The 24,985-nt window shown below is 44.4% G+C and overlaps 1 protein-coding gene across 1 annotated transcript in view; it reads left to right on the forward strand.

The window, feature by feature from the left end:
• The window catches only part of RIMOC1 (RAB7A interacting MON1-CCZ1 complex subunit 1), a 315,896-nt gene that overhangs the window by 217,848 nt on the left and 73,063 nt on the right, over positions 1 to 24,985 (forward strand). Inside the window, exon 5 of the mRNA XM_078675011.1 lies at positions 20,868 to 20,982. Coding sequence (XP_078531137.1) covers positions 20,868 to 20,982 — 115 coding nt within the window. The remainder of the gene's footprint in view (positions 1 to 20,867; positions 20,983 to 24,985) is intronic.

Below are 24,985 nucleotides of genomic sequence, written 5' to 3' on the forward strand. Positions count from 1 at the left end.
ATTGTTCTTTTCCCAATGTTCTTGCTTCCAAAATCAGCGCAGTGATCAGCTCTATAACCCGACTCAAATCGCATTGCATCAGTCTACACCGGCATGATATCTCACGCTCAGCCGCTGGAACACAAGGGAACTTTTACATATCACAACATCTGTTGCTGTTTTCTGTTGCGGTTGCTTAGCTGCTTAGCTGAATATTCAAGTTGCATATTGAAATGAGAACACTATGGAACATGGCACAGGGGTCGGGAGCCACACGGAGCACAGCCTACTCCCCCCCCCCCCCGATCACTCCGACGCCATCTTGCCTCTGCAAGTCACTCCCAAAGATATTTAAATCGTATTGAGCTTGAATATCGGAAATTTCTTTAGTGATTTTTGGCCGAGAATGTGCATTAATGAACCACATTTGATATCACCCTGTTAAGCAATGATGTTTACGCCAGAAAAAGGAGGGTGTTCAATATGATGTTGGTTTTAAAAATAATTGTAAGTACCATTTACAGTTTTGTCAGAATGCGTAGGTGATTACAAGAACTAAAGAGAACTAAGCTTCACTAAAGAGTAAGATATGTATGAGGTAGAGGATTATGAATTTGTTTAAGTGTGGAGGAGCATGTTTCCATAACTCCTGGTCTCTGGTTCAGTTTGGACCTAGGTGAAGCCGCATGGGCTTTTCTCTGGCACTCAAAATATCTGCGTAAAAATGGTTATCCAGTATTGGGGTATCATTCATAAATTCACATGCTTGAATCATTCCCCGTTGTCGAAGTGGGAGTCCCACGGTAACATAAATAAAGCAATAATTACTAAGTCTCATAAGCTAGCATGGAGAGAACCATGCATTTAAAAGCCTATCTACCTCCTTTTTGGTAAAAGGACGAAACTTAAATATAGCCAATCAACAACCAGCACCCTCTAGAACCCAAGAGAGGCTGTGACCCTTAGATTTTCACTGCACGTCATGTGTGAAGGGAGTCTCCCTGAGCTTTGCTCAGTTCTTCTACAATTTCTCTCAGATAAGTCATACTTCTTACTTTTATAGACAATTTCTGATAAGAAGGTCTATTTAGACATTGTCAGTCCTGTTAAAAGAAGAGGGTGCATATTGATGACACACATAAGGATTGCTTATATTGCCTCTATCCTCCTCATTATGCAACACAATGTAAAATCTGCCACACCTTTTCAAACAGAACTCTCAGAGACAGAGAGGGCAGACTTTTATGCTGGCTGAAGAAAAAGAGAGGCGAATCATCAGGTGAAGAGAGCGACACTACCTCTAAATCACATAAGAGTAGCAGGTCACTTGAGTGTCAGCTTAGGAGGGTACGAAACACCCAAGAACCTCCCATTTGACCAGAGAATCTCATAAGAAGGAGAAACAGCCTACCGTCTCCTCAGAGATAAGTTCACCTCACTCTTTTTAGCCTTCTAAGGAGAAGCCAGAGTCCTCAGGACATTCTAGATGCAAATCTGGTCACAAATCTTCATCGGCGCCAGTCTCACCATCGACGCCTATCGCTTCAGAAAAGTCGACGTTGATTCCCCTCTCGTCGTCGAGACCATCGACGGCCCGACAACTTCGACGGCGAGTATAAGAAGCCCAATACCGTTGGAATTACCTTTGTCATCGACGATACAATCGACGATACCATCGACGAAAACTCATCCGTCGACTAAGACTTCACAGTTGACGAAAGTTCCATTGTCAACGAAGGCTCCACCGATGACCTCGACTCCATCGTCGACGAGAAATCCTCCGTCGACGAGACACCCACCATCGACAACGACTCCATCGTCGGCGACGACAACACCGTCGATGACGATTCCACCGTCGACGGCCTTGATGATGCATCATCGAAGATTGTGCCAGTGACAACAGTTTTGATCCCACTGTCGACGGGCCCTTCGACTCCACTTCCCTTTACAAAACCCACACTGTCAGTGCCGTCTGATTTCCAGACACCAAAGATTTCACCTTTGGTTCCTAGTGATCTTTTAGACTTGGAGGAAACTGATGACGATGGTCCATTTGGGACAGCTCATAGCCCCTCAGAATTAAACATCAAGTGTCAGGAGGAGGATGAGGACTATTTTGATGAGGAACAATATTACCAGCATTATCCAGTTCCTCCAACACAGTACCATAATTTCAGGTATTATGAACAGTTGAAGCAGGAATCTGCTCAGCTCCCTTCATCTCTAATTCAAGACCTACAGGCCATGCTGGTGGACTACGAACAGAGATTTCCGGCCCAAGAGGATCAAGTTACGGGGCCACCGCCTCCACCTGTAGCACCATTCTGATAGATACATCTGCCTTGTGGATTCCTCACCTTGTGAATATCCCCCTTGTGCCAGCAACGTTTGGAATTTTTCTTTGTAGCACGCCGGCGTGGGTGACGTCACAGGTACGCGGCATCGCGCGCAACTCCGTCTGACGTCACCAACCCCTTATTAGACCTACGTCGGCGTGATGACATCAGTTCCTTTTTTTCCGCGTCGTCGACGCTAACGGTTTCAGGGATCTTCTGTTGTTACAGATAGAAACTTTGTTTCTTTTTGTTGTTACTATTTCTGTTCTTCGTCGAAGATGTCGTCGAAGAAAACGGGATTTAAGCAGTGTGGCTCGTGTGCCAGAATGATGTCAATTACTGACCCACACGAGGACTGTTTATGGTGTTTGGGATCGGATCACGACGTCAAGGGCTGCCGATCCTGTTAAAAAATGAATCCGAAGGCTCTGCGTGAAAGAGAAGCGAAACTTTTATTGGCCAAGATAAAAGGTAAAGAAGCCGATAGATCTTCGAGGTCAAGATCAAGACACTCCAGATCGAAGTCGAAGTCGAGATCGAGGTCGAGATCGAAGTCATCGAGATCGCGATCGAGGTCGAGAGCCAGATCGGAGTCGGTTTCGAAATCGGCTTCTGGACATGCTTCGGGTTCCTCGAAGAAAAGACATAAGAGGAAGAAGCATAGTTCTCGCCATCATTCAGGTTCTTCGGACTCTAAGAAGAAGTCTTCTAGAAAGCATCACAAGGACTTTATATCTCCTTCTCCTGCTGATGCTACCACTCCGGTAAGGTCTCGAGAGCATACACCGGTTCCGGAACTGGATCCGAATCCGGCTTCGGGTCAATCTTCGGAACATGAGGACGTCGTGGAAGTCCCTCAGTCTCCGATTCCGGAGGATAATCAAGAAGGTCAAAAGGATCAAGAGGAGCCGAGTCCAATACAGCCTCCTACGAATCCAATGGGTTCTTACCCTTCCTTTCCTGGTCCTGGTCAGGATCCATCGCATTTCTTAAATGCTATGTATGGAGTGTATGCAAGGGCAATGTACCCCACTGGAGCACCTGCGGGTCCTATGGGTCCTTTGTCTTTCAACTTGGGTGTCCCCCAAGCTTATGCACCGGCGCCTTTTCTACCCTTCATGCCGACTCCATGTCCTCCTTGGATCGGTTCAGCGCCGCCGAGGTCATCGACTCCGCGCACGGCTTCGCCGGCTCCGGATCGACCTCGGGATTCAGATCGAGGCTCGACGCCGATTCATGTTCCTTTGACTCCAGCTCCTCGGTCGACGCCGGCCCCGACTCCGTCTGAGTCGTTACCGAATCCGTCGACGTCGGTCCGTATGGAATGGTCGAGGCGTAAAGCCCAGCGTCTACTTGAGGAAAAAGAATATGTGGAATCTGAAATGGAGGAAGGTGAACTTCATGAGCATGATGATTATTTTGAGGATCTTCATTCTGCTAGCAGTCTTGAGCTTTCTCCGGAATGGGGGTTACCTGTGGTTTCGGATGCACCCTCCAAGGATGTTGTTCCATATCATATGGTAATTAGGAAGTCTGCTGATTTGCTAAACTTAACTCTGCCAACAGTTGAGTTTAAGCCCAATATCCTCACGGAGGTCTTATATTCGCCCTCTTCTATCATTGAACCTACTCTACCTTTTACCGATGCTCTGACCGAATCAATTCGGGAGGTTTTGAAAAAGCCTTTGTCTGCACCTGCAGTGTCTAGATCGGTGGCGAGACGCTATAGGGTGGCTCCTGGAGATCCTGAATTCTTGTCATCTCACCCTTCGCCTGAGAGTTTGGTGGTTCAGGCTGCTTGTGCAAATCGATCAGCTGGCTCCTTTCCTCAAGTTCCTGGAGATAAGGACTCCAGAAAGGTGGATCAGGCCGCTAAGAAAGTCTTCTCCTCTGGTAGCATGGCCTTAAAATCGACGAATGCTACTTGTTTGCTTGGCAGATATGTGCATGCCCTAATGGATTCAGTCAAACAATTATCTGCTAAACTTCCAGAAGAAGACAGAAAGAACTTTAATGAGGTTGTTTTGGACACTCAAGCTGCGGCCCGTCAAGTTATTCAAAGTGGCATGGACACTGCTGACTCCGTGGCTAGAATAATGGGTTCTTCGGTAGCTACCAGAAGAGCTGCTTGGTTAAAATCCTCCGAGTTTTCCTCTGATGTACAAGCAACTCTGTTGGATTTACCTTTCGACGGGGTTGGTCTCTTTGGGAAGAAAGCAGACACAGCTCTGGAAAGATTCAAGGATAGCCGGGCGACGGCTAGATCCTTGGGTTAGTGTCAAAAGAAAAGGTCCCAATTACAAAATGGACATCAGAGGATATATCCAGGTACAGTATTATTACTGAGGGTATCTAACTATAGACAGCATGCCAGCTTAATAGGCGGGAAAGGCAAAGATACAATATGACATAGGGGACAGTTGTTCAACAATACAAAATACTTCAGGCTATAAAGATATCTGAGACATATCGCAACACATGTTTGGTAAAACTCTTGTTTCAAATTTATTAACACAATCAATTAACACAATCAATTATAATTCATGTAAGTAATTAAAAACAATTAAAAAACCTTGTTCAATTTGGACAAGTATATCTCAAAATAAAACATTTGACTTTTATACAACATAATTAAAAAACGAAAAGAATCACAAACGTCGACGCGGCGTTTCGGTTTTTCTCTTAGAACACCTTCTTCAGGACTGATTCTAAACAGTTAAGAAACACAGAATTACCATCCATTGTCACATTATTACATCATTATACAACACTATCTCTGTTCTCCATTTTGTCACATTTCATGTATTGATAGTTACATATGTCTTTTTTTTCTTCAAAGTTTTGTACATTCTACCCAAATAAGTAAGCACTTCATTTTTTACATCAAAAAATGTTATTTTCATAGTATCATGTACATATTCCCCTTTGGTTATTCAATATTTACTCGCTTTTCTTGCATGACTCCACAGTTCAACTTTGTTTGCCTTTCCCTTGGAATTTAATATTCCACTGCTGTTAATTACATTATCCAACATTATCTAAAGTCAGCCTACCTTATTCCAGAAAAGTAAAATGGCTCTGCTGGAGGGTACTGACTATCCCCAGACGTTCTCTAAGGGTTTATCGATGAAAGAGGAAACACACTCTGCCGTATTCAATTAACAAGTGTGATAGATTTAGATGAAAGATATTTATTTTTAGTCGGCCATCCTTTGGTACTTGTATTATTTTACTACCTGGTTGTTAACAATTACCAAATAAGCATTATCATCACTCCATACCTCTTTGATTTAGGTATTGGCCCAATGTTCATTTAGTAGCCATCTGCATTAATGGGCGGGCTTCAGGAAGTGTATGTGGACCTAGAGAAATAAGTATTCCCCTTAGTATATATAATTATATAGACCATCCTACATCTATTATTTAAAGATGTTTGTGTAATTAACCTAATACCTGTTAGTCTGCTATATTCTTGTTGGATATAGCTGCCAGGAGGAGCCACCGTAATGATTACCACTGGGGCGGTTCTTTACCTGAAAAATTAAATTAGTCACTCATTTATTCAGTGTTTAAATTCCTAGTGTTCACTGGGATCATCTTAACTAACATCACATCCCTTACCAGATAAATAGGGATTTAAACCGCCGCTGCTATCTTGATCCTCTTTCATACGATCGAAAATCAGTGGGCAACATCTCACTTGACTGGAAATAATCACGTGATTGTGTAGTTTTCTGCAAATATATAGTGCAAATATTATTATTAGGCTCTTCTTAATATATCATCTGTTGTTTATCATAGCTGCTACAGACTTGCCTTACGTTGTTTGGTTTATGCATCACAAGGATGCTCTATTTCTCTTAATATGCCCACCTCAGAAAATGAGCGCGTTTTACTTATGATCTTATTTTATCCACTTCATGTTCTATACTCTCAAGAGAGGGCCCCCGTCTATAATTAATCATACCCCCTGAGTTAGGTTAGTCTTGTTCCTCTCCTTATTACCTTATTAATTGTAGTCGGCCTCCCTGCTCCTTTACTCCTGGCAGCCCGTCACCTCCGGTCGAATTGCCGAAAACGAAATGAATAGGAGGTGACGGGCTGCCAGGAGTAAAGGAGCAGGGAGGCCGACTACAATTAATAAGGTAATAAGGAGAGGAACAAGACTAACCTAACTCAGGGGGTATGATTAATTATAGACGGGGGCCCTCTCTTGAGAGTATAGAACATGAAGTGGATAAAATAAGATCATAAGTAAAACGCGCTCATTTTCTGAGGTGGGCATATTAAGAGAAATAGAGCATCCTTGTGATGCATAAACCAAACAACGTAAGGCAAGTCTGTAGCAGCTATGATAAACAACAGATGATATAATAAGAAGAGCCTAATAATAATATTTGCACTATATATTTACAGAAAACTACACAATCACGTGATTATTTCCAGTCAAGTGAGATGTTGCCCGCTGATTTTCGATCGTATCAAAGAGGATCAAGATAGCAGCGGCGGTTTAAATCCCTATTTATCTGGTAAGGGATGTGATGTTAGTTAAGATGATCCCAGTGAACACTAGGAATTTAAACACTGAATAAATGAGTGACTAATTAAATTTTTCAGGTAAAGAACCGCCCCAGTGATAATCATTACGGTGGCTCCTCCTGGCAGCTATATCCAACAAGAATATAGCAGACTAACAGGTATTAGGTTAATTACACAAACATCTTTAAATAATAGATGTAGGATGGTCTATGTAATTATATATACTAAGGGGAATACTTATTTCTCTAGGTCCACATACACTTCCTGAAGCCCGCCCATTAATGCAGATGGCTACTAAATGAACATTGGGCCAATACCTAAATCAAAGAGGTATGGAGTGATGATAATGCTTATTTGGTAATTGTTAACAACCAGGTAGTAAAATATTACAAGTACCAAAGGATGGCCGACTAAAAATAAATATCTTTCATCTAGATCTATCACACTTGTTAATTGAATACGGCAGAGTGTGTCTCCTCTTTCATCGATAAACCCTTAGAGAACGTCTGGGGATAGTCAGTACCCTCCAGCAGAGCCATTTTACTTTTCTGGAATAAGGTAGGCTGACTTTAGATAATGTTGGATAATGTAATTAACAGCAGTGGAATATTAAATTCCAAGGGAAAGGCAAACAAAGTTGAACTGTGGAGTCATGCAAGAAAAGCGAGTAAATATTGAATAACCAAAGGGGAATATGTACATGATACTATGAAAATAACATTTTTTGATGTAAAAAACGAAGTGCTTACTTATTTGGGTAGAATGTACAAAACTTTGAAGAAAAAAAAGACATATGTAACTATCAATACATGAAATGTGACAAAATGGAGAACAGAGATAGTGTTGTATAATGATGTAATAATGTGACAATGGATGGTAATTCTGAGTTTCTTAACTGTTTAGAATCAGTCCTGAAGAAGGTGTTCTAAGAGAAAAACCGAAACGCCGCGTCGACTTTTGTGATTCTTTTCGTTTTTTAATTATGTTGTATAAAAGTCAAATGTTTTATTTTGAGATATACTTGTCCAAATTGAACAAGGTTTTTTAATTGTTTTTAATTACTTACATGAATTATAATTGATTGTGTTAATTGATTGTGTTAATAAATTTGAAACAAGAGTTTTACCAAACATGTGTTGCGATATGTCTCAGATATCTTTATAGCCTGAAGTATTTTGTATTGTTGAACAACTGTCCCCTATGTCCTGTTGTATCTTTGCCTTTCCCGCCTATTAAGCTGGCATGCTGTCTATAGTTAGATACCCTCAGTAATAATACTGTACCTGGATATATCCTCTGATGTCCATTTTGTAATTGGGACCTTTTCTTTTGACACTAATCTTTCCCCCCAGTCCCTTACAAGCCTGTGTGGGGTCCTCCTCCCTTTGTTTATAGATCTTTGGGTTTACAGTCGAGATGTTCAACTACCAGGAAGTACAGGGGTTTTGGCAGATCTTCATTTCGTCCTTTCAGACAAGGACAGCAGCAACAGCAGCAGCAGAACCCTCTGTACAAGTCTTATAGAGGTAGACAGAAGGGTCGTGGACGTGGACGTCAAGTCTCCTCCTCCTCTACTTCCTCCTCTAATACCCACCCCCCACCTGCATCAGCAAAGCAGCCCTAGATCCACCATTCCGGATCATGCGGGTCCGGTAGGGGGTCGGCTTACTCATTTTCTACGGGATTGGGAATCGGTTACATCAGATCTTTGGGTTCGCAATCTCGTAGAAAATGGGTATGCTCTTCCTTTCCAGGAGTTCCCTCCCAATTACCCTCCTTGCCAAGGTTATTGTTCGGAGGACCATCTTCTTCTCCTGCAGGAAGAAGTCCTGGTTATATTCAGAAAGGGTGCGATAGAGGTGGTTCCAGAGCAGGAAAGGGGTCAGGGGTGTTACTCCCGGTATTTCCTGATACCCAAGAAGGATGGCAGACTTCGGCCAATCCTGGACCTCAGGATTTTGAACCTCTATCTCAAACAGGAGAAGTTCAAAATGCTCACTCTTGCACAGGTTCTTCAAGCGCTGATGGAAGAAGACTGGATTGTGTCGATCGACTTGCAGGATGCGTATTTTCACATCCCAATCCTGAAGTCGCACAGGAAGTATCTCCGTTTTACGGTGGGATCGCAACACTACCAGTTTGCGGTCCTTCCTTTTGGGCTTACTACTGCGTCTCGAGTTTTCACCAAGGTGATGGCAGTGGTGGCTGCGCATCTCAGAAGGTCGGGGATTCCTGTGTTCCCCTATCTGGACGACTGGCTGATCAAAGCGGAGTCGCCGGAGAATGTGCTTCATCATCTGCAAGAGACAACTCAGTTGTTGCACAGGTTGGGTTTTTCGATAAATGTACCCAAGTCTCACCTGGTGCCCTCCCAGCGCAACCTGTTCATAGGTGCGGTACTGGACACTACTGTGTGTCGTGCATTCCCTCCACCTCAAAGGATTCGCGACATACAGAAAATGATTCCTTTATTTTTCAGTGGAGCGGTTGTTCCAGTCCTGAAGGTCCTTCGCCTACTCGGTCTGATGGCTTCTTGTATTCTGTTGGTCAACCATGCACGCTGGCACATGAGGGCACTCCAGTGGTGTCTCCGCAGGCAGTGGTATCAGCACAATGGAGATCTCAGGGAGTCTGTGAGGATCTCCAGAGAAGCTGCAGCAGATCTGTCTTGGTGGAGTGTGGAGGGCAATCTTTCTCAGGGGAAGCCTTTCCAGCTGCCTCCATCGGTGGCCACAGTGATAACGGATGCATCCACTCTAGGGTGGGGTGCTCATCTGGGGGATCTGGAAGTCAAAGGTCTTTGGTCTCCAGAGGAAAGGTTGCTTCATATCAACCTTCTAGAGTTACGGGCGATACGTTTGGCGCTCAAGGCCTTCCTCCCTTCCCTTCGCGGTCAGTCGGTTCAAGTCCTGACGGACAACACGACCGCGATGTGGTACATCAACAAGCAGGGAGGAGTAGGGTCGCAGTGTCTCTGCAGAGAGGCTCTGCGTCTCTGGTCCTGGGTTCAGGACCATCAGATTTGTCTGTTGGCAAATCATCTGGCCGGAGTTCTGAACGTTCGTGCAGACGTCCTCAGTCGGCAGTTCTCTGCCGATCACGAGTGGAGGCTTCACCCGGAGGTGGTTCACGACATCTTTCAGATGTGGGGGACTCCTCGGGTGGACCTGTTCTCCACTCGCGAGAATGCTCACTGCCCGTCATTCTGCAGTCTCCAGTATCCGATGCAAGGAGCTTTGGGGGACGCGTTTCAGTTGAGTTGGGGAAATCAACTCCTTTACGCGTTTCCTCCCATACCCTTGATTCCTCGGGTTCTGAGGAAGATTCGCCAAGACCGGGCCCGAGTCATATTGGTCGCCCCGGATTGGCCAAGAAGGGTGTGGTACATGGACCTACTCCACCTCATCTCTCACCCGCCGCTCCGTCTCCCTCTCAGGGCAGATCTCCTCTCCCAGATGGAGGAGCAGGTTCTACACCCCCACCTCCAGACATTACACCTTCATGCCTGGAGATTGAACGGGGCAACCTGAACTCTTTTTCTCTCCCTCACGATGTGGTGGATGTCATTCTTTCGGCCAGGCGTGACTCCACAAAGTCCATCTATTCGTACAGATGGTCTAAATTTGTTGTGTGGTGTAGGGAGAAGGCTGTTGACCCTTTGAGGGCTCATCTGTCTGATATTTTGCAGTTTGCTCTCTCTTTGGCACAGCAAGGATTTGCGGTTGCCACAGTCAAAGGTTACCTTTCGGCGTTATCGCCATTTCTCTGCTTGCCGGACCAGCCGTCTCTTTTTAAATCTCCAGTTGTTTTGAGGTTTCTCAAGGGCCTCACAAATAAGTTCCCTCCTTCTCCATTTATTGTTCCTCAATGGGACTTAAATCTTGTCTTAACTTTTTTGATGGGTTCTCCCTTCGAACCCTTACACAAGTGTCCCATGAGGCTTTTGTCTTTCAAGACGGTCTTCTTAGTAGCAATCACCTCGGCAAGGAGGGTGAGTGAGCATCAAGCTCTTAGTTCTAAGCCCCCATTCCTGACTATTCATGCTGAACGAATGGTTCTTAGGACCAGGGCTGCTTTTCTGCCTAAGGTGGTAACTCCCTTCCATCTAGGACAATCCATTAACATTCCTACCTTCTTTCCTCCCCCTCACCCTTCTAAGGAGGAAGAGAGACTACACCGTCTGGACCCTAAAAGGGCAGTGTCTTTTTATCTGGATAGAACTAAAGACTTCCGGATTGATGACCAGCTGTTTGTTGGTTTTGCTGGCTGTCGGAAGGGCAGATCGGTGCACAAGCGCACACTTTCCAGGTGGATAATCCTGTGCATCAAGATTTGCTGCTCCCTGGCGGGTAAGGACCCTCCTGAGGGTATAAGAGCTCATTCTACCAGAGCAAGGTCTGCTACTTCTGCATTGTCTAGAGGTGTACCTGTTGAGGACATTTGCAGAGCCGCGACTTGGGCCTCCCTCCACACTTTCGCGAAGCATTACTGCTTGGATACCGAAATGAGGAGGGACGGCCACTTCGCGCGCTCTGTCCTCCAAGATTTCCTGGTGTAGCAGAGTGGACACCCTCCTCCGGGAGTGGGGACTGCTGTGGGACTCTATTCACAAGGTGAGGAATCCACAAGGCAGATGTATCTATCAGAAGAACAAGTTACTTACCTTCGGTAACGCTTTTTCTGGTAGATACAGTATCTGCCTGTGGATTCCTCACTGACCCGCCCGCCTCCCCGTTGTCCGCTCTGCTATACCCGGTCTTATTTGTATATTTATTTGTATATTTATTGAGTTTTTGATACCTTTGCTTCGCACTATGTGTGCTGTTCTGATTTGTATGTACTATGTACATTGTATATATGTATATTTGCTATCATTGGTCCGTCCGGGTGCCTCGAAGGCACGGAAAAAAGGGCGGAACTGATGTCATCACGCCGACGTAGGCCTAATAAGGGGTCGGTGACGTCAGACGGAGTCGCGCGCGATGCCGCGTACCTGTGACGTCGCCCATGCCGGCGTGCTACAAAGAAAAATTCCGAACGTTGCTGGCGCAAGGGGGATATTCACAAGGTGAGGAATCCACAGGCAGATACTGTATCTACCAGAAAAAGCGTTACCGAAGGTAAGTAACTTGTTCATCTCAACACCACTTCCTCCTTCAACTACGCCTAGGGTTACGCCACGTCCTATAATCCCTATGCCGCCTACAGAGGACCCAACCACTTCTGAGGAAGAGCCTGTAGAGGAAGATATTAATGATCCGCCCCCTCCAGCAAATGAATGGGATGATTATGTGGCACCGACGCCATCCCCTCCTCCTCCTCATCCTTCAGACACGCCTCCAGAGGATATTGGAGGGTTTCATAATCTGATGGACAGTGCTACGGCCAGATTTCATCAAACAATCAGATTGCTTTCTTTATGATTTTAAAGAACAATCAAGAAAATCAATAAGATCGATACCCATTATGGGTTATATCTGGCAGGAGGGAATTAAAGTGATGCCAAGACTTGACAAAAAATACAGTGCACCCGAGGATTCCCCTGCATGTTTTACAGGTCATCCCAAACCAGACTCTGTGATTTCCCAGGCGACCCAAAGGAGATTAAAAAAATCCGTCCACTCCCATATCGACTATACCAGATAAGGAGGGTGGTCGCTTGGACTCCATATTATTATTATTATTATTGCATTTGTAACGCGCAGCAGCTACCCACAAAGGGTTTCCCGGCGCGAAATGTGGAGTAATGTAAGTAGGGTTAGGGGGACAGAGTTGCTAGATGTTGAATAACCAAGTTTTTAAGGTTTTACGAAAGCTCATATAATTCACCTCGTTACGTACTGTAAAAGGCAGGGAGTTCCATAGCGAAGGCCCTAGATAGGAAAAGGACCTGCCGCCCATACGTGTGAGCTTGATTTTGGGGATGACAAATTTTTTGATGTAGAGGAGCGGAGAGTTCGGGCAGGGTGGTAAGGGTGGACAAGCGAGTGATGATATTTTGGGGCCTTGCCTGCATTGATCTTGTGCATGAAACAGAGTGTTTTAAATTTGATTCGGCTGTCGACCCTGAGCCAATGGAGGTCCCGAAGGTATCGGGTAGTTGGAGTGGATCTAGGGATTTTGCATAGCAGCCTAGCAGCTGAATTTTGGATTACCTGTAGTTTGCAAATGGTTGCTTTTTTCGAGCCCAAATAGAGCATGTTGCCATAGTCAATCCTGGAGGTAATTAAGGCATTGACTACTGTTTTTTTTGTGGATTCAGGCAACATCCAGCAGATTTTCTTTAGCCATTTAAGGATGGCAAAACACGTAGCTGAGGTTTTTACAACTTGCTGGTGCATAGTGAGGGAGTCATCAATGATGATGCCAAGGTTGCACGCTTGTGAGACTGGGGCGGGAAATGTGCCCATTTCCTGAGGCCAGTGGTGAGGGCCCCACAAGTGCTTATTTTTACCGAGAATAATGACTTCGGTTTTTTCTCCATTTAATTTGAGAAAGTTGTCTTGCATCCATCCTGCTATTTTATTGAGACCTTCCTTAAGTGTGGAGGGTGTGGCATTGTTCTCAGAGGAGAGGGAAAAGATCAACTGAGAATATGCATATGAATACATCAATAGGCCTGCGTTCTCCACCCCCTTAGCCAGAGGGCTCATATACAGGTTAAATAGCAGAGGACTGAGTATGGAGCCCTGTGGTACACCATGTTTAAAAACATATGTGTCTGAGCAGGCTGAGTGGGAGAAAACTTGGGAAGTTCGATCCGTTAAAAAGGAGATGAGCCAATTAAGTGCCGAATCAGGAGCGAAGTGTTTTGATTAATACAGTATGTGACACCGCATCAAAAGCGGCACTTAAGTCCAACAGTATAAGATCCACCGTCTCACCCCTATCCAGCTGGCATTGAATGTTTTCTGTAACTCCCAACAGAGTAGTTTCTGTCGAAAATCCAGCTCTGAAACCTGATTGGCCGGGGGGCAACAGATCTTGTGCAACAACAAATTCAGTGAGAATTTGGTGTACATGTTTTTCCAAAATCTGGAAAACACAGGAAGCAGGGAGATGGGCCGAAAGTTGGAAGGTTGATCAGGATCAGTTCCAGCCTTTTTTTAGCAGGGGGTGGATCATTGCGTGCTTCCAGTTAGCTGGAACAGTATCCTCCTGTAGGGAGGTATTAAGAAGGTTCACGATAGTGTTCAAAGATGAGGGGACAAGTTTTTTGAGTATTGCACAAGGAAGGGGATCCCTTGGGAAAAGATTTTCATCAATGTCCTCAATCCTTATCAGACCATCTAATGCGCTAGCCATTCTGGGCTGCTACGATTGCCAAATGTGGTCCGATATTGGAGCCACGAGCGATTTTATTCCGGAAGTAACAAGGAGGAATTTAATAAGGTCTTGGTGGAAGAAGAACGCACAGCAGCCAAAATTATAGACTGTGCTATGGATTTAGCCCCCACGAGCTATCGACAACTGGTTGGTGCAGCTGTTTTAAGACACCAAGGGTGGCTGAGAGCAATGTCCTTTCGCCCTGAAGAACAGTCAAAGATACTGGATATGGCTTATGATGGAGATAGTTTATTCGGAAAACACATAGACGCAGCTCTCCTGATGATAAAAACAGATACAGACACCGTTAAAGCATTAGGTAACCTTCAGTACCATTAGGTGCCCTTTCGTGTAGCTCGAGGTCATGGCTTTTCAAGCTATAGAGGAAGCTTCCAGCGTAACCAGAATTACCAATCCTTCCAACCACAATATCGCCAGGGATACCAACAACAGTCCTATCAACAGCCAACAACAGCTGGTTTCTCCAGGCAGGGCTCTCGCAGAAAACCAGCATCGCAAAACGGCAATTCAGGTCTCAAACAGTGATCTCAGCAGGGTACCAGCTATGTTTCAATCCCCCTCAACAGGTGCAAACATTTCCAACCATATCAGTCCGGGGCGCGATATTACAACAGACAAATTTCCAACCATATCAGTCAGTGGCGCGATATTACAACAGACAAGTGGGTATTGGACCTCATATCTTATGGTCACTCTTACCAAGTGCCCACCAAACACTCCATCCAGGGGATCAAACCCCCCTTGTCTTCACTTACTCAAACAGGAAGCGAAGATTATGCTAAAAAAAGGAGCAGTAGAAAAGGTTCCTATACTTCAGAGAAGGAAAGGTTTCTACTCCTGTTTCTTCCTTATTCGCAAAAAATCGGGAGAGTGGAGACCTATCTTAGACCTCAGAAGACTAAACAAATTCCTCAGAAATCAAACCTTCAGAATGATGGTCACGCTCTCAGATAGCCTTCAGGACCTCAACAGCAGAGATTTTATGACCTCATTGGGTCTGGAGGATGCTTATTTTCATGTCCCTATTCACCCCAAACACAGAAAAATTCACAGGGCTGGTACCCACTATCAGTTTCGAGTCCTTCATTTCGGCCTCAAATCGGCTCCACAGATTTTTTATGAAGTTTCTGGCTCCAGTGGCAGCCACCTTGTGGAACAAAGGTCATCAAGTATTTCCATACTTGGACGATTGGCTCCTGAAAACTCCATCGGTTCATTTGGAGAAAGCTGCTACAAAGGATTGTGTGGACCTGTTTCACAAATTGGGCCTTTCAATAAACCAAAGAAAGTCATCTATCGCTCCAAGTCAAACCATGACGTTTTTAGCGCTTGGACACCATACAGAACAAAGCTTTCCTCTCACAGGAAAGACAATACCGATTGCAAGCTCTAGCTCTCAGGCTTTCCAAAAGAAAGTACACTTCTGTGAGAACATGCAAATCTCTACTGGGCATGCTCTCCTCAGCAATCAACCTAGTGCCACTAACTTGTCTCCATATGAGACCTCTGCAAGAAGAACTCCAAGGTCAATGGATCCTAACTACAGGATCCTTCGACGACGTGATAACTATCGCCTCACGTATGAAGGAGGCATTCGGATGGTGGACACTGAAGTCACATCTGTCTCAGGGACTCTCTTTTCCGCCAGTTATCCCGAAATTCATAGTCACCATGGATGCTTCCATGGAAGGTTGGAGAGGTCATCCTCAAGACCTTCGGATTCTGGTGGATGGTCCTTGTCCCAGCGTCAGATGCACATGAACAGACTGGAGTTGAAAGACATTTTTCTCTCCCTGCAGGCCTTCCTCCCTCAAATAAGAGGTTCATCGATATTGGCCTGTACGGACAACACCACAAGCATGTTCATATCAACAAGCAAGGAGGAACCAAATCGCTATCTCTCTCACAAGACGCAGAGCAGCTATGGAGCTGGTTAACATTTCACAGGATATCCTTGACAGCGGAGCATGTGCCAGGACTTTGGAATACTCTGGCAGACACTCTGAGCAGAACAAAAGATAACTGCCACGAGTGGGAGCTTGAACAACAACAGCTGGACAGGATCTTTTCAGTGTGGGTAAAACCAGCCTTGATCTGTTTGCGACTCAAATCAATTCCAAATGCCGATTCTTTGCAAACAGATTCCCTCTCCTAAATTCTCGAGGGATTGCTGTTTCAATGCGCCGGTCAGGGATATATACTTATGCTTTTCCCCCTCGATTCCACTGATAACCAGGGTCTTTATGAAACTGAAGATGGAACACTGCCGCCTTCTTCTAAAGCACCCAGATGGCCCAGACAGCAATGGTACACGGAGCTTCTCCTCTTCTCGGAAGGCCAGCCCATCCGTCTGTTACCAACACCAACTCTACTGCCCAGGAACAATGGTCAGATATGTCATCCGGAGCCAGCGTCTCTTCAGTTACATGCGCTGCTCCTGAATTCTTCAAATTTAAGGATCTAACCATTGAGCAAGAGTGCAAATATCTCGTGCTGATAGCACCAGCATGACATACAAACTGAAATGGAAACGATTTTGTCTATGGTGTCGGCTTAATAAGGTGCACCCTTACCTCTCTGCCCGAGAACAAATATTACCATACTTACTATCCTTGGCAAAATCAGAGTTGGCATATTCCTCAGTTAAGGTTCACCTTGCCTCTAGCTCCACATATAGACGCTCACCGAAACACACATCTCTATTCTCTACAAGAATTGTACAGCAATTCATAAAAGGATTGTTTCGTACTTTCCCACCTGTCAGAGCTCCTTCCCCAGAGTGGCACTTGAATGTAGTCCTATCACAATATATGAAACAACCCTTTGTGCCCATCCATAGGGCCGACATCAAGTACCTAACATAGAAAGTGGGTCTCTTGTTAGCCCTCACATCAACTAGACAGGGTAGCGAGATACAAGCCTTCACCATAAAACATCCATTCCTTTTCTTTACGGATGAAATGGTTATTCTCATGACGAACCCAAAATGTATTCCTAAGGATCCCTCTCAGTTCCACCTGAATGAACCTGTCTTTCTAAGGACTTTCTTCCCCGATCCTTCTACACCTGCGGAACTAGCTCTGCATACTTTAGACATCAAAAGATGTCTTAATTTCTACCTGCAAATGACTATTAGCCAGTACGCAAAACGGATCAACTATTCGTGCCCTACTGGCAAGGCCACCAAGGCACTGCGGTTTCTAAAACTTCTATTGAAAGATGGATTGCAACCACAATTTGATTTTGCCACAAATAGGCTGGCAAACCATTGTCAAGAACAGTGAAATACACTCCACCATGGCAGTCTCTACTTCAGCTGCCATGTTCGCTGGTGTGCCACTGGAAATGTTTGTCAAAGCTGCAACGTGGAAAACAACACATACGTTCACGCAGCATTATTGCCTGGAGTCGACAGTGGGCAGACGCAGCCGTGGGACACACAGTTCTACAAAACGTATTTCTTTAAGGTCAGCCTCTTTAAGGAGAGGACTTCTATTCTATTGTCAGTATTAATAGAAAATCTTAAAGATGTGTATTTTATAAATTTGAGAATTATATAATTATGTTTGGAAGACAGTAGATAGATTAATTGCACATATCAATACCTTTTATGTGTTTTTACTCTGCACCAGCACTTTCAAAAAGTATACCTGTCAGGTGGGACCTCATGGCATACCCTCCAAAGCCCCCCCTTACCTCGAATTGCCAATCGCAGCCATGACAGATTGGAGAAAAGGCGGAGCAAGAAGGAGAGTGGGTGACGTGGAAGAGACCGGAAGGCGGAACTGGAAGAAGTTGCTGAACGCCGAGGACGCAGAATTGAAGAAGACGCTGAGGAGAAGCCAGGACTGCGAAGAAGACGCTGGTGGTGTCAAAGAAGGTGGTGCGAGGAGTGGTGGCTATCCACGACGACGACGCAACTCTGGAGAGTTGCGACTCGGACCATGAGTGACACCGGAGATGGGCCTGGGCTATCAGTTAAGGAAACCAGGTGGGAGTATGAGGGAGTGGAGTGGGGTGGAAGGGACGGGAAGGAATGGGTCACAACGGTGAACACGGGATTTTTAAATAGAATAACAGCTGATACTGTGCTTTGTGTTGAGGTAATACTATTCTATCCTGCTACATTTATTTTTCTTTTCACCCCCTTTTTCTACTCTCATCCTTAGTGGGACATAGTTGGGTGTGCTGACGGATCATGACTTCAACTCTGTCCTAAATTGCAATACTGTAGTGCGGACTACTTACCGTCCTCTTTATCCTTTTTTTTCACCCCCATTTTCTACTCTCATCCTTAGTGGGACATAGTGGTCTGGTGGGACATAGTTGTCTGGTGCCTATGACCTCCACTTTTGAGTAGAATTGAACCTTCTCTCAGAGACACTTAGGTGTCTCTTTCTCCTTACACGTTGGGTGTGGTGACAGATCCTGACTTTAACTCTCTCCTAAATTACCATACTGTAGTCCGGACTACTTACCATCCTCTTTATCCTTTCTTTGAGTTGCCTGGGGGACAACTGATGGGATTGGACAGTCCATCCAAACCATACCAAGAGAGGACGGTGATCCACAACAGGACTTGCATTCAAAAGGATTGTTGTACAACAAGGACTATAATAAACCTAAATCATTAGCAGAGCAATAAAGCCTCCTAGCTTCTATTTCCGCCCATCTTTCCCACAATACCTATTGTGAAAACACGGGGAAGTATTCTTGGCACTACTCGCCATCTACTACGGTGCTTACTAAATATATGTAACTGCTTACTATTCTGATTCAAGCATTTAAATCTATGACCGATACCCCAATACTGGATAAGAAAAGAGATACTTACCTGTAACTGCAGTTATACAGTATTGGTATCTTTAATAGATTCACATGCATCCCACCCTCCTCCCCGAAGAGACTGCTCTTACACTACAGTAAGACTCTTCTCTCTTGTGCTGGAAAATCTGAGGGTCACAGCCTCTCTTGGGAAGATTCTAGAGGGTGCTGATTGCTGATTGGTTATATTTAAGTTTGGTCCTTTGTTTAGAAAAGGGAGTAGATAGGCTATTAAATGCAGGGTTCTCTCCATGATAGCCTATGAGACTTAGTAATTACTGCTTTATTTATGTTACTGCGGGACTCCCACTTCGATGACAGGGAATGATTCAAGCATGTGAATCTATGAAAGATACCAATACTGGATAACTGCAGTTACAGGTAAGTAACTCATTTCATGTGTGCAATGCCAAATGGCCTAAGAGTCACTAGTGCATGAGATTCACTCCTCCCAATATGTTGTCTGAGCGGGGAAACAGACAGCAATACAGACTTAAGATATGTGGCTTGAATAGAGTGAAGTCTCCTAGCACACAAAATGTTTTTACTAGCTCAGATATAGATCATGAGAACAATTCAAGCCCTCAGAAGAATGTAAAAAAGGTTAAAAAGTAATTGAGAAGGTAATATTTCGGTTTTTAAAACCATGAATTAGTCCCCTGACAAACTGACATACATCACTTCCAGTCATAGCTAAACCCTTGACTATCTTTGAAAACCTGAGCAGCTCAGGCTCTGTGGGCTGTTGTAAATCTGTCTCTCTCCACCTCATTAGCCAATGTTTAGGTCAAATAATGAGTTGAATAAACTGTGTATAGAATATGGCTGTTCTAAATGTTGTGTGCATGAACATGCCTGCATTAACAATGATGGCTGAGGATTATCAGCCTTATAACAGGGAATAATCGCACATATGAATCTATGAAAGGTATACATTGTGAATACTGTAGTTGGAGAGAAGTATGTTTTTATTCTCTAGGATTTAGTGAAGCCCAAAATCTCCCTGAAGAGTAGCAGCTCTTGCCTAATAATCTTTCCATGTAAAGCTACTAATCTCCTTGAGAGACAGTCTTAACTTAAATGGGTAGAGGTGAGGGCAGTAAGATTGCTGTCCAAGTGCTTTGCAAATTCTGCTGGGAAATTTCAACAGCTGTGGCATTGGGCACTATGCTCTTGACTCAAAAAGTATACCTGTCAGATGGGACCTCATGGCATACCCTCCAAAGCCCCCCCCTTACCTCGAACTGCCAATCGCAGCCACGACAGATTGGAGAAAAGGCAGAGCAAGAAGGAGAGTGGGTGACGTGGAAGAGACCGGAAGGCGGAACTGGAAGAAGTTGCTGAACGCCGAGGACGCAGAATTGAAGAAGACGCTGAGAAGAAGCCAGGACTGCGAAGAAGACGCTGGTGGTGCCAAAGCAGGTGGTGCGAGGAGTGGTGGCTATCCACGACGACGACGCAACTCTGGAGAGTTGCGACTCGGACCGTGAGTGACACCGGAGATGGGCCTGGGCTATCAGTTAAGGTTGACTGTATTAACAGTTCAAATTGTCCCAGGAAAACATTTGAAACTAAAAATGTGGGTGCGTTGGTGTCTGGCCTGGAGATCTAGGGCGAAAATCAGTGCTGGAGAACTATTATTACATGTAAGTAACTTTTTCTTTTATCTCTTTTGCTGCTTGTTTGTTCTATTTTTTACCTTAATGTTTTTAAACTGTATAGTAAACTGTAGATGCTTTATCTTCGGTACAGCTTTGTGTTTGATTGTATGTTTGAATGTTATTTTGTGCTGTAAAACTGTAAAAACATTACACGATTGTTAACATCTCAATTCTGATGTAGTTTCTCAAAGATGGAATCAATTACTTGTTGACTATGCTTAACGCGAAATGTCCTGTTAAGCTAGAAGATGGTGTTTCATTTCAGGACCTAGATACTGCCAAACTTCTCAGCCAAGGTAAATACTTATTGTAATTGTATTGAATCTATAAAGAACAGTAAATGTATGTTAAGGGCAGTGTATTTTGTTTTTTTCTCCTTTTACAGTCTTCTTTACCAACATAGCATAGCCATATGCTCACAAGGGATACTACTCCTCTATACTACAAGTGGTGCAGTGTTTGTGAAGTCAAAACTACCAGCTCCGAAAACACCAGACCCGGTTTTACTGGTTATGGATCCACAACTGATAAAACCGTGGCTGGAGATGAACAGGCACTTGGGGCAGAGGTGCCGCCCATTCTCACCAAGCCCCTACAGCACCATTTTGAGAGCAGGCAACACCCCCCCTATTGAGTCCAAAACCGCCTGAGGCCCTTCCTTCCACCCTCACCGAACCCAGTCCCACCACCCCACTGTTATTTAGTTCCTCTTCAGAAGAGTCCGTATTTAGCAGAGGTGTACCTGGAATCTGGGAAAACATGCAGATTTTTGTCCCATGTTATTGAATCGGCTAGTTATTACCTGTTCTAGGGGGTATGAATCATAATGGCTGGTTTTATGTGAGGGGATGCCAACTGTAATCAGAGATTTTAGGCAACCGGTATTTTGGCACCTACTGCTGAGCTCATCCTAATGAGAGCTCAAGTGTGTATGACATACAGAATAACTGCATTCTTCTAATGGTCATTAAAACATTGTCACAATTGTGCACGTAACTGGGTGTACGTCATTCCTAGGAGTACCTGCTTGGTCTAAAATGCAGCTTTGCTTAATGAGCAAACTCTTGTAGTTTATCTTTCACACTGGAAAAATAGGTAGCTATGAGCTGCAGAATAAATTGTCATGAATGACTTGGGAGACATCAGGAAATTATTGCTATTATAGGGTCCCAATCCAGCTTTCCTGCCGCATGCCTGATTGCTGCCCTGCTCCAAAACAGTCCGTGGGGGAGTGCAACGCTCGAACTCTGCGCCCGGGACTCCATTTCCCAGAGTCCCCAGGGCGCTTCACAGGCCCGTCAACACTCAGCGCCCGGAGGCGCTTTAAATCCGCCGCAGGGCTCCCGCAGCGCGGGACGCGCCTGGGCCAAGGGCGGGCCCGCCCGCACCCATCAGCAGCTGAAAGAGGCTGGGCTGGGCCACGGCTCTTGGTTGCTTCCATCTGAATATCATCTGAAGGTACTGTGTATTACGATCGAAGGGGGACTCCACTGAAAGTCTCCGTTATTTGTAAGGGGCTTTGGACTTGATTGGGCTTGAGTGGGCTTGTGTGGCACTTACTTGTGGGCGGTATTCATTGTAAAAGATCCTGATTGTGAACACTATATCCAATATGGGGAAACAAAAAACAGCAAGTGCTTTGCCTAAAAAGAAGCACGGAAAAACAGGGGGAAGGGCCCTGTCTATCATTAATGAATTATCTAACTGGTGCAATGGGTGCTATTGAAAAACAAATTTCAAATGTGGAAGAGGCTATGACCTCAGATAAATCCAATAGTATAGAGGGGTCTATTTTACCCATTAGTATTACTAATAATTAAAAAATATTACTGGATCCCCAATTAGAAAAATCGGGTAGTACAGCTGGATCTGATGCTAGAAATGGCTGCGTGGTCAACATCTCCGACCATATTGATTGTACTGACTCAAAGAGTGACCCTCAGCCTCCACGGAGCGATCCCGAAATCCCAATAATTTCCAAAAGCAGGACAAGGAACACACTATAAAGGATGTGGCTGCAGTAACCCTACCACAAACAAAAGTAACAAAAAAGGGCAGGACATTGGCACAAAATAAACCAAGTGGGAAGGAGAAAATCTTAGTCAGGCCAGGCGCGGTTTCAGAATGTATTAAATGTAAAAAAATTAATTGGAAGCGCTAGATACTTTACTTGGGGACCTTCTTGGGAAATTAAGCGTAAGATTGGGAGCCATAGAAGAAGTACTGATTAAATCTCATAGCCAAGGTGAAACTTTACTACAATCCCAGGTTACTTATCACGTAACAGATAATATTACTCCAGATCCGGGCAAAAACGTACAAACTCATACCCAAAATCCACTATGCAAAACTGAAAATAGGACTGGACACATGGTGACTAGTACTAGACTGACTGCCCTTATTGGACGTGATATTAATCAACATGAGAGGCATAGCGGGCCTAGAATGGTAGATGCTCTGAGAGGTCCGGAGTTTGAGAAAGTAGTGCCGTATATAGATCTTCCCCTTGCTGTAACTCCTTATGTTGTGATCCTAACCAATGTCCCAAGGCTCCATAAAGGGTCTGATGAGTCATGGGAAAGTCTAAGAAACAAGTCGTTATCCTGGTTGGGATCCAGAACGGGCCTAATAGATAACCTGTTCAATCAATTTAAAATGGCTAGAAGGGTTGGTTGAATAGGAAGGGGACCTAAAGATCATGAGACTTTCTTGAGGTGATTGGGCAGCTACTTGTCATCACCTGCATTCCTAATCCTGGTTAATGTTGACATGTCCAATGTCAAGGTGCTTAACCTTGGGAGTCAAATGGTCGTGCTAAACAATTCAACATCGAGACATACTCCTATTTTAGCATTGAAGTGCTCAAAGTGCTCTGAATCGATGTTGAGGCACCTTTTTGGTGTTGAGAGATATTTAGATATTGAAGGACCTCCCCATCTCTAAACAATTTTCCCTTTGTTGGTGAGAACTTGGTCTACTTACACAAGGGAAACCTAGAAGGGGACAGTTCCACTTTACCACCACCTCCATATCCTGCAGATTTGCTGATCGCTTCTCAAGGGGTATGATGACCCGTTGCAGCCTCAAGTTCCTCTTACAGGATTCTGCCACAACAGCCTTCCTTGAAGGTCTCAGCTACTTCTTCATTGTAAAGGTCTATTTGCCAGCTACACCGGTATGACATGAGGCCTCTGTTTGAGCATTGACGCAAGTCTAGAGATAGTTCTCCATCTTCCTGTAAGAAATGTATGGAAGAGAATCCAGAACATGTCCCTCTAGGCAAAAGTAGTGGTTTCCACCAGGTCCAATGAGAGAAATATTGTGAAGATCTTTGGTCTAGGTTTAGGATCTTCATCTAGGTTGTCATCTGGTTTACATGATTTGTTTGCTGGCTTTAAATTCAATTCCATCAAGAAACTCCACTATTGATGTTCTGGGGGCTTTTCGTAGGATCTCAAATTGAGCTACAAGGATGTTCGATATATATATATATATAAATATATATATATATCTTTTTTTTTTTTTGGTTCTATAACCTTCCATTGATTCTTTTGCAAATCCTTTCTCTGGTCAGACTATCGAGCGACGTCTAGAGAAGAAGTTCATATCTTTAAAAGCCAATTCTAGATCAGAAAAAGTAACTATAATAAGGATTGTGACAGGAAAAAATAACTTGCAAAACGTTTATAAAGACAACAGGAAGGAGAGTAGAGTAGTGTTGACATATGAGCTGCAAACCCTAATGGACTGAAAACTGACACTACTCCTTTAGGGAAACACACCCCATTGGTATCCCATCATCCCTGTCAGGCTGTTAAGGCAGTTTCTAGTTTTCATCTCTTAGAAACACTATATTAGAGCTCTGAGCTCTACACTTTTTTTCTGGTTTCCAACTGTAATCCTTTCAGTATTTAAAACTTTGTGGTTCATTGGACATATTTTGAAAGAAGAAGTGTTTTTCCGATTCCTGACAGGACTTTATTTTTACATTAATCACTTTTGTGTTGACTAGGTCTGTCATTTGAAACTGATAACTGTTCTGTCATTTCTGACTCTGAGAGCTCAAGGGCACATTCACCTACCAGCAGAGTTACATTAGTGGTGGAGCTTTCCTCAACCTCAGCTATCTTTACCAACAACTACATCTCCAGCTGCTACTCAGATACTTGTTTAGCCTCTGCCTCTTCCTGCTCTTCCAGCTGCTCAGGATTGACAAGTTTTTATAAACCTCTCACTCTTAACCCCTTCGCTGCTAGGCCTTTTCCCCTCCTGTGCTGAGGCTTTTTTTGGCGTTTTGGA

Source organism: Lissotriton helveticus, chromosome 2_1, assembly GCF_964261635.1.
Source record: "Lissotriton helveticus chromosome 2_1, aLisHel1.1, whole genome shotgun sequence".
Classification (NCBI taxonomy): Eukaryota; Metazoa; Chordata; class Amphibia; order Caudata; family Salamandridae; genus Lissotriton; species Lissotriton helveticus.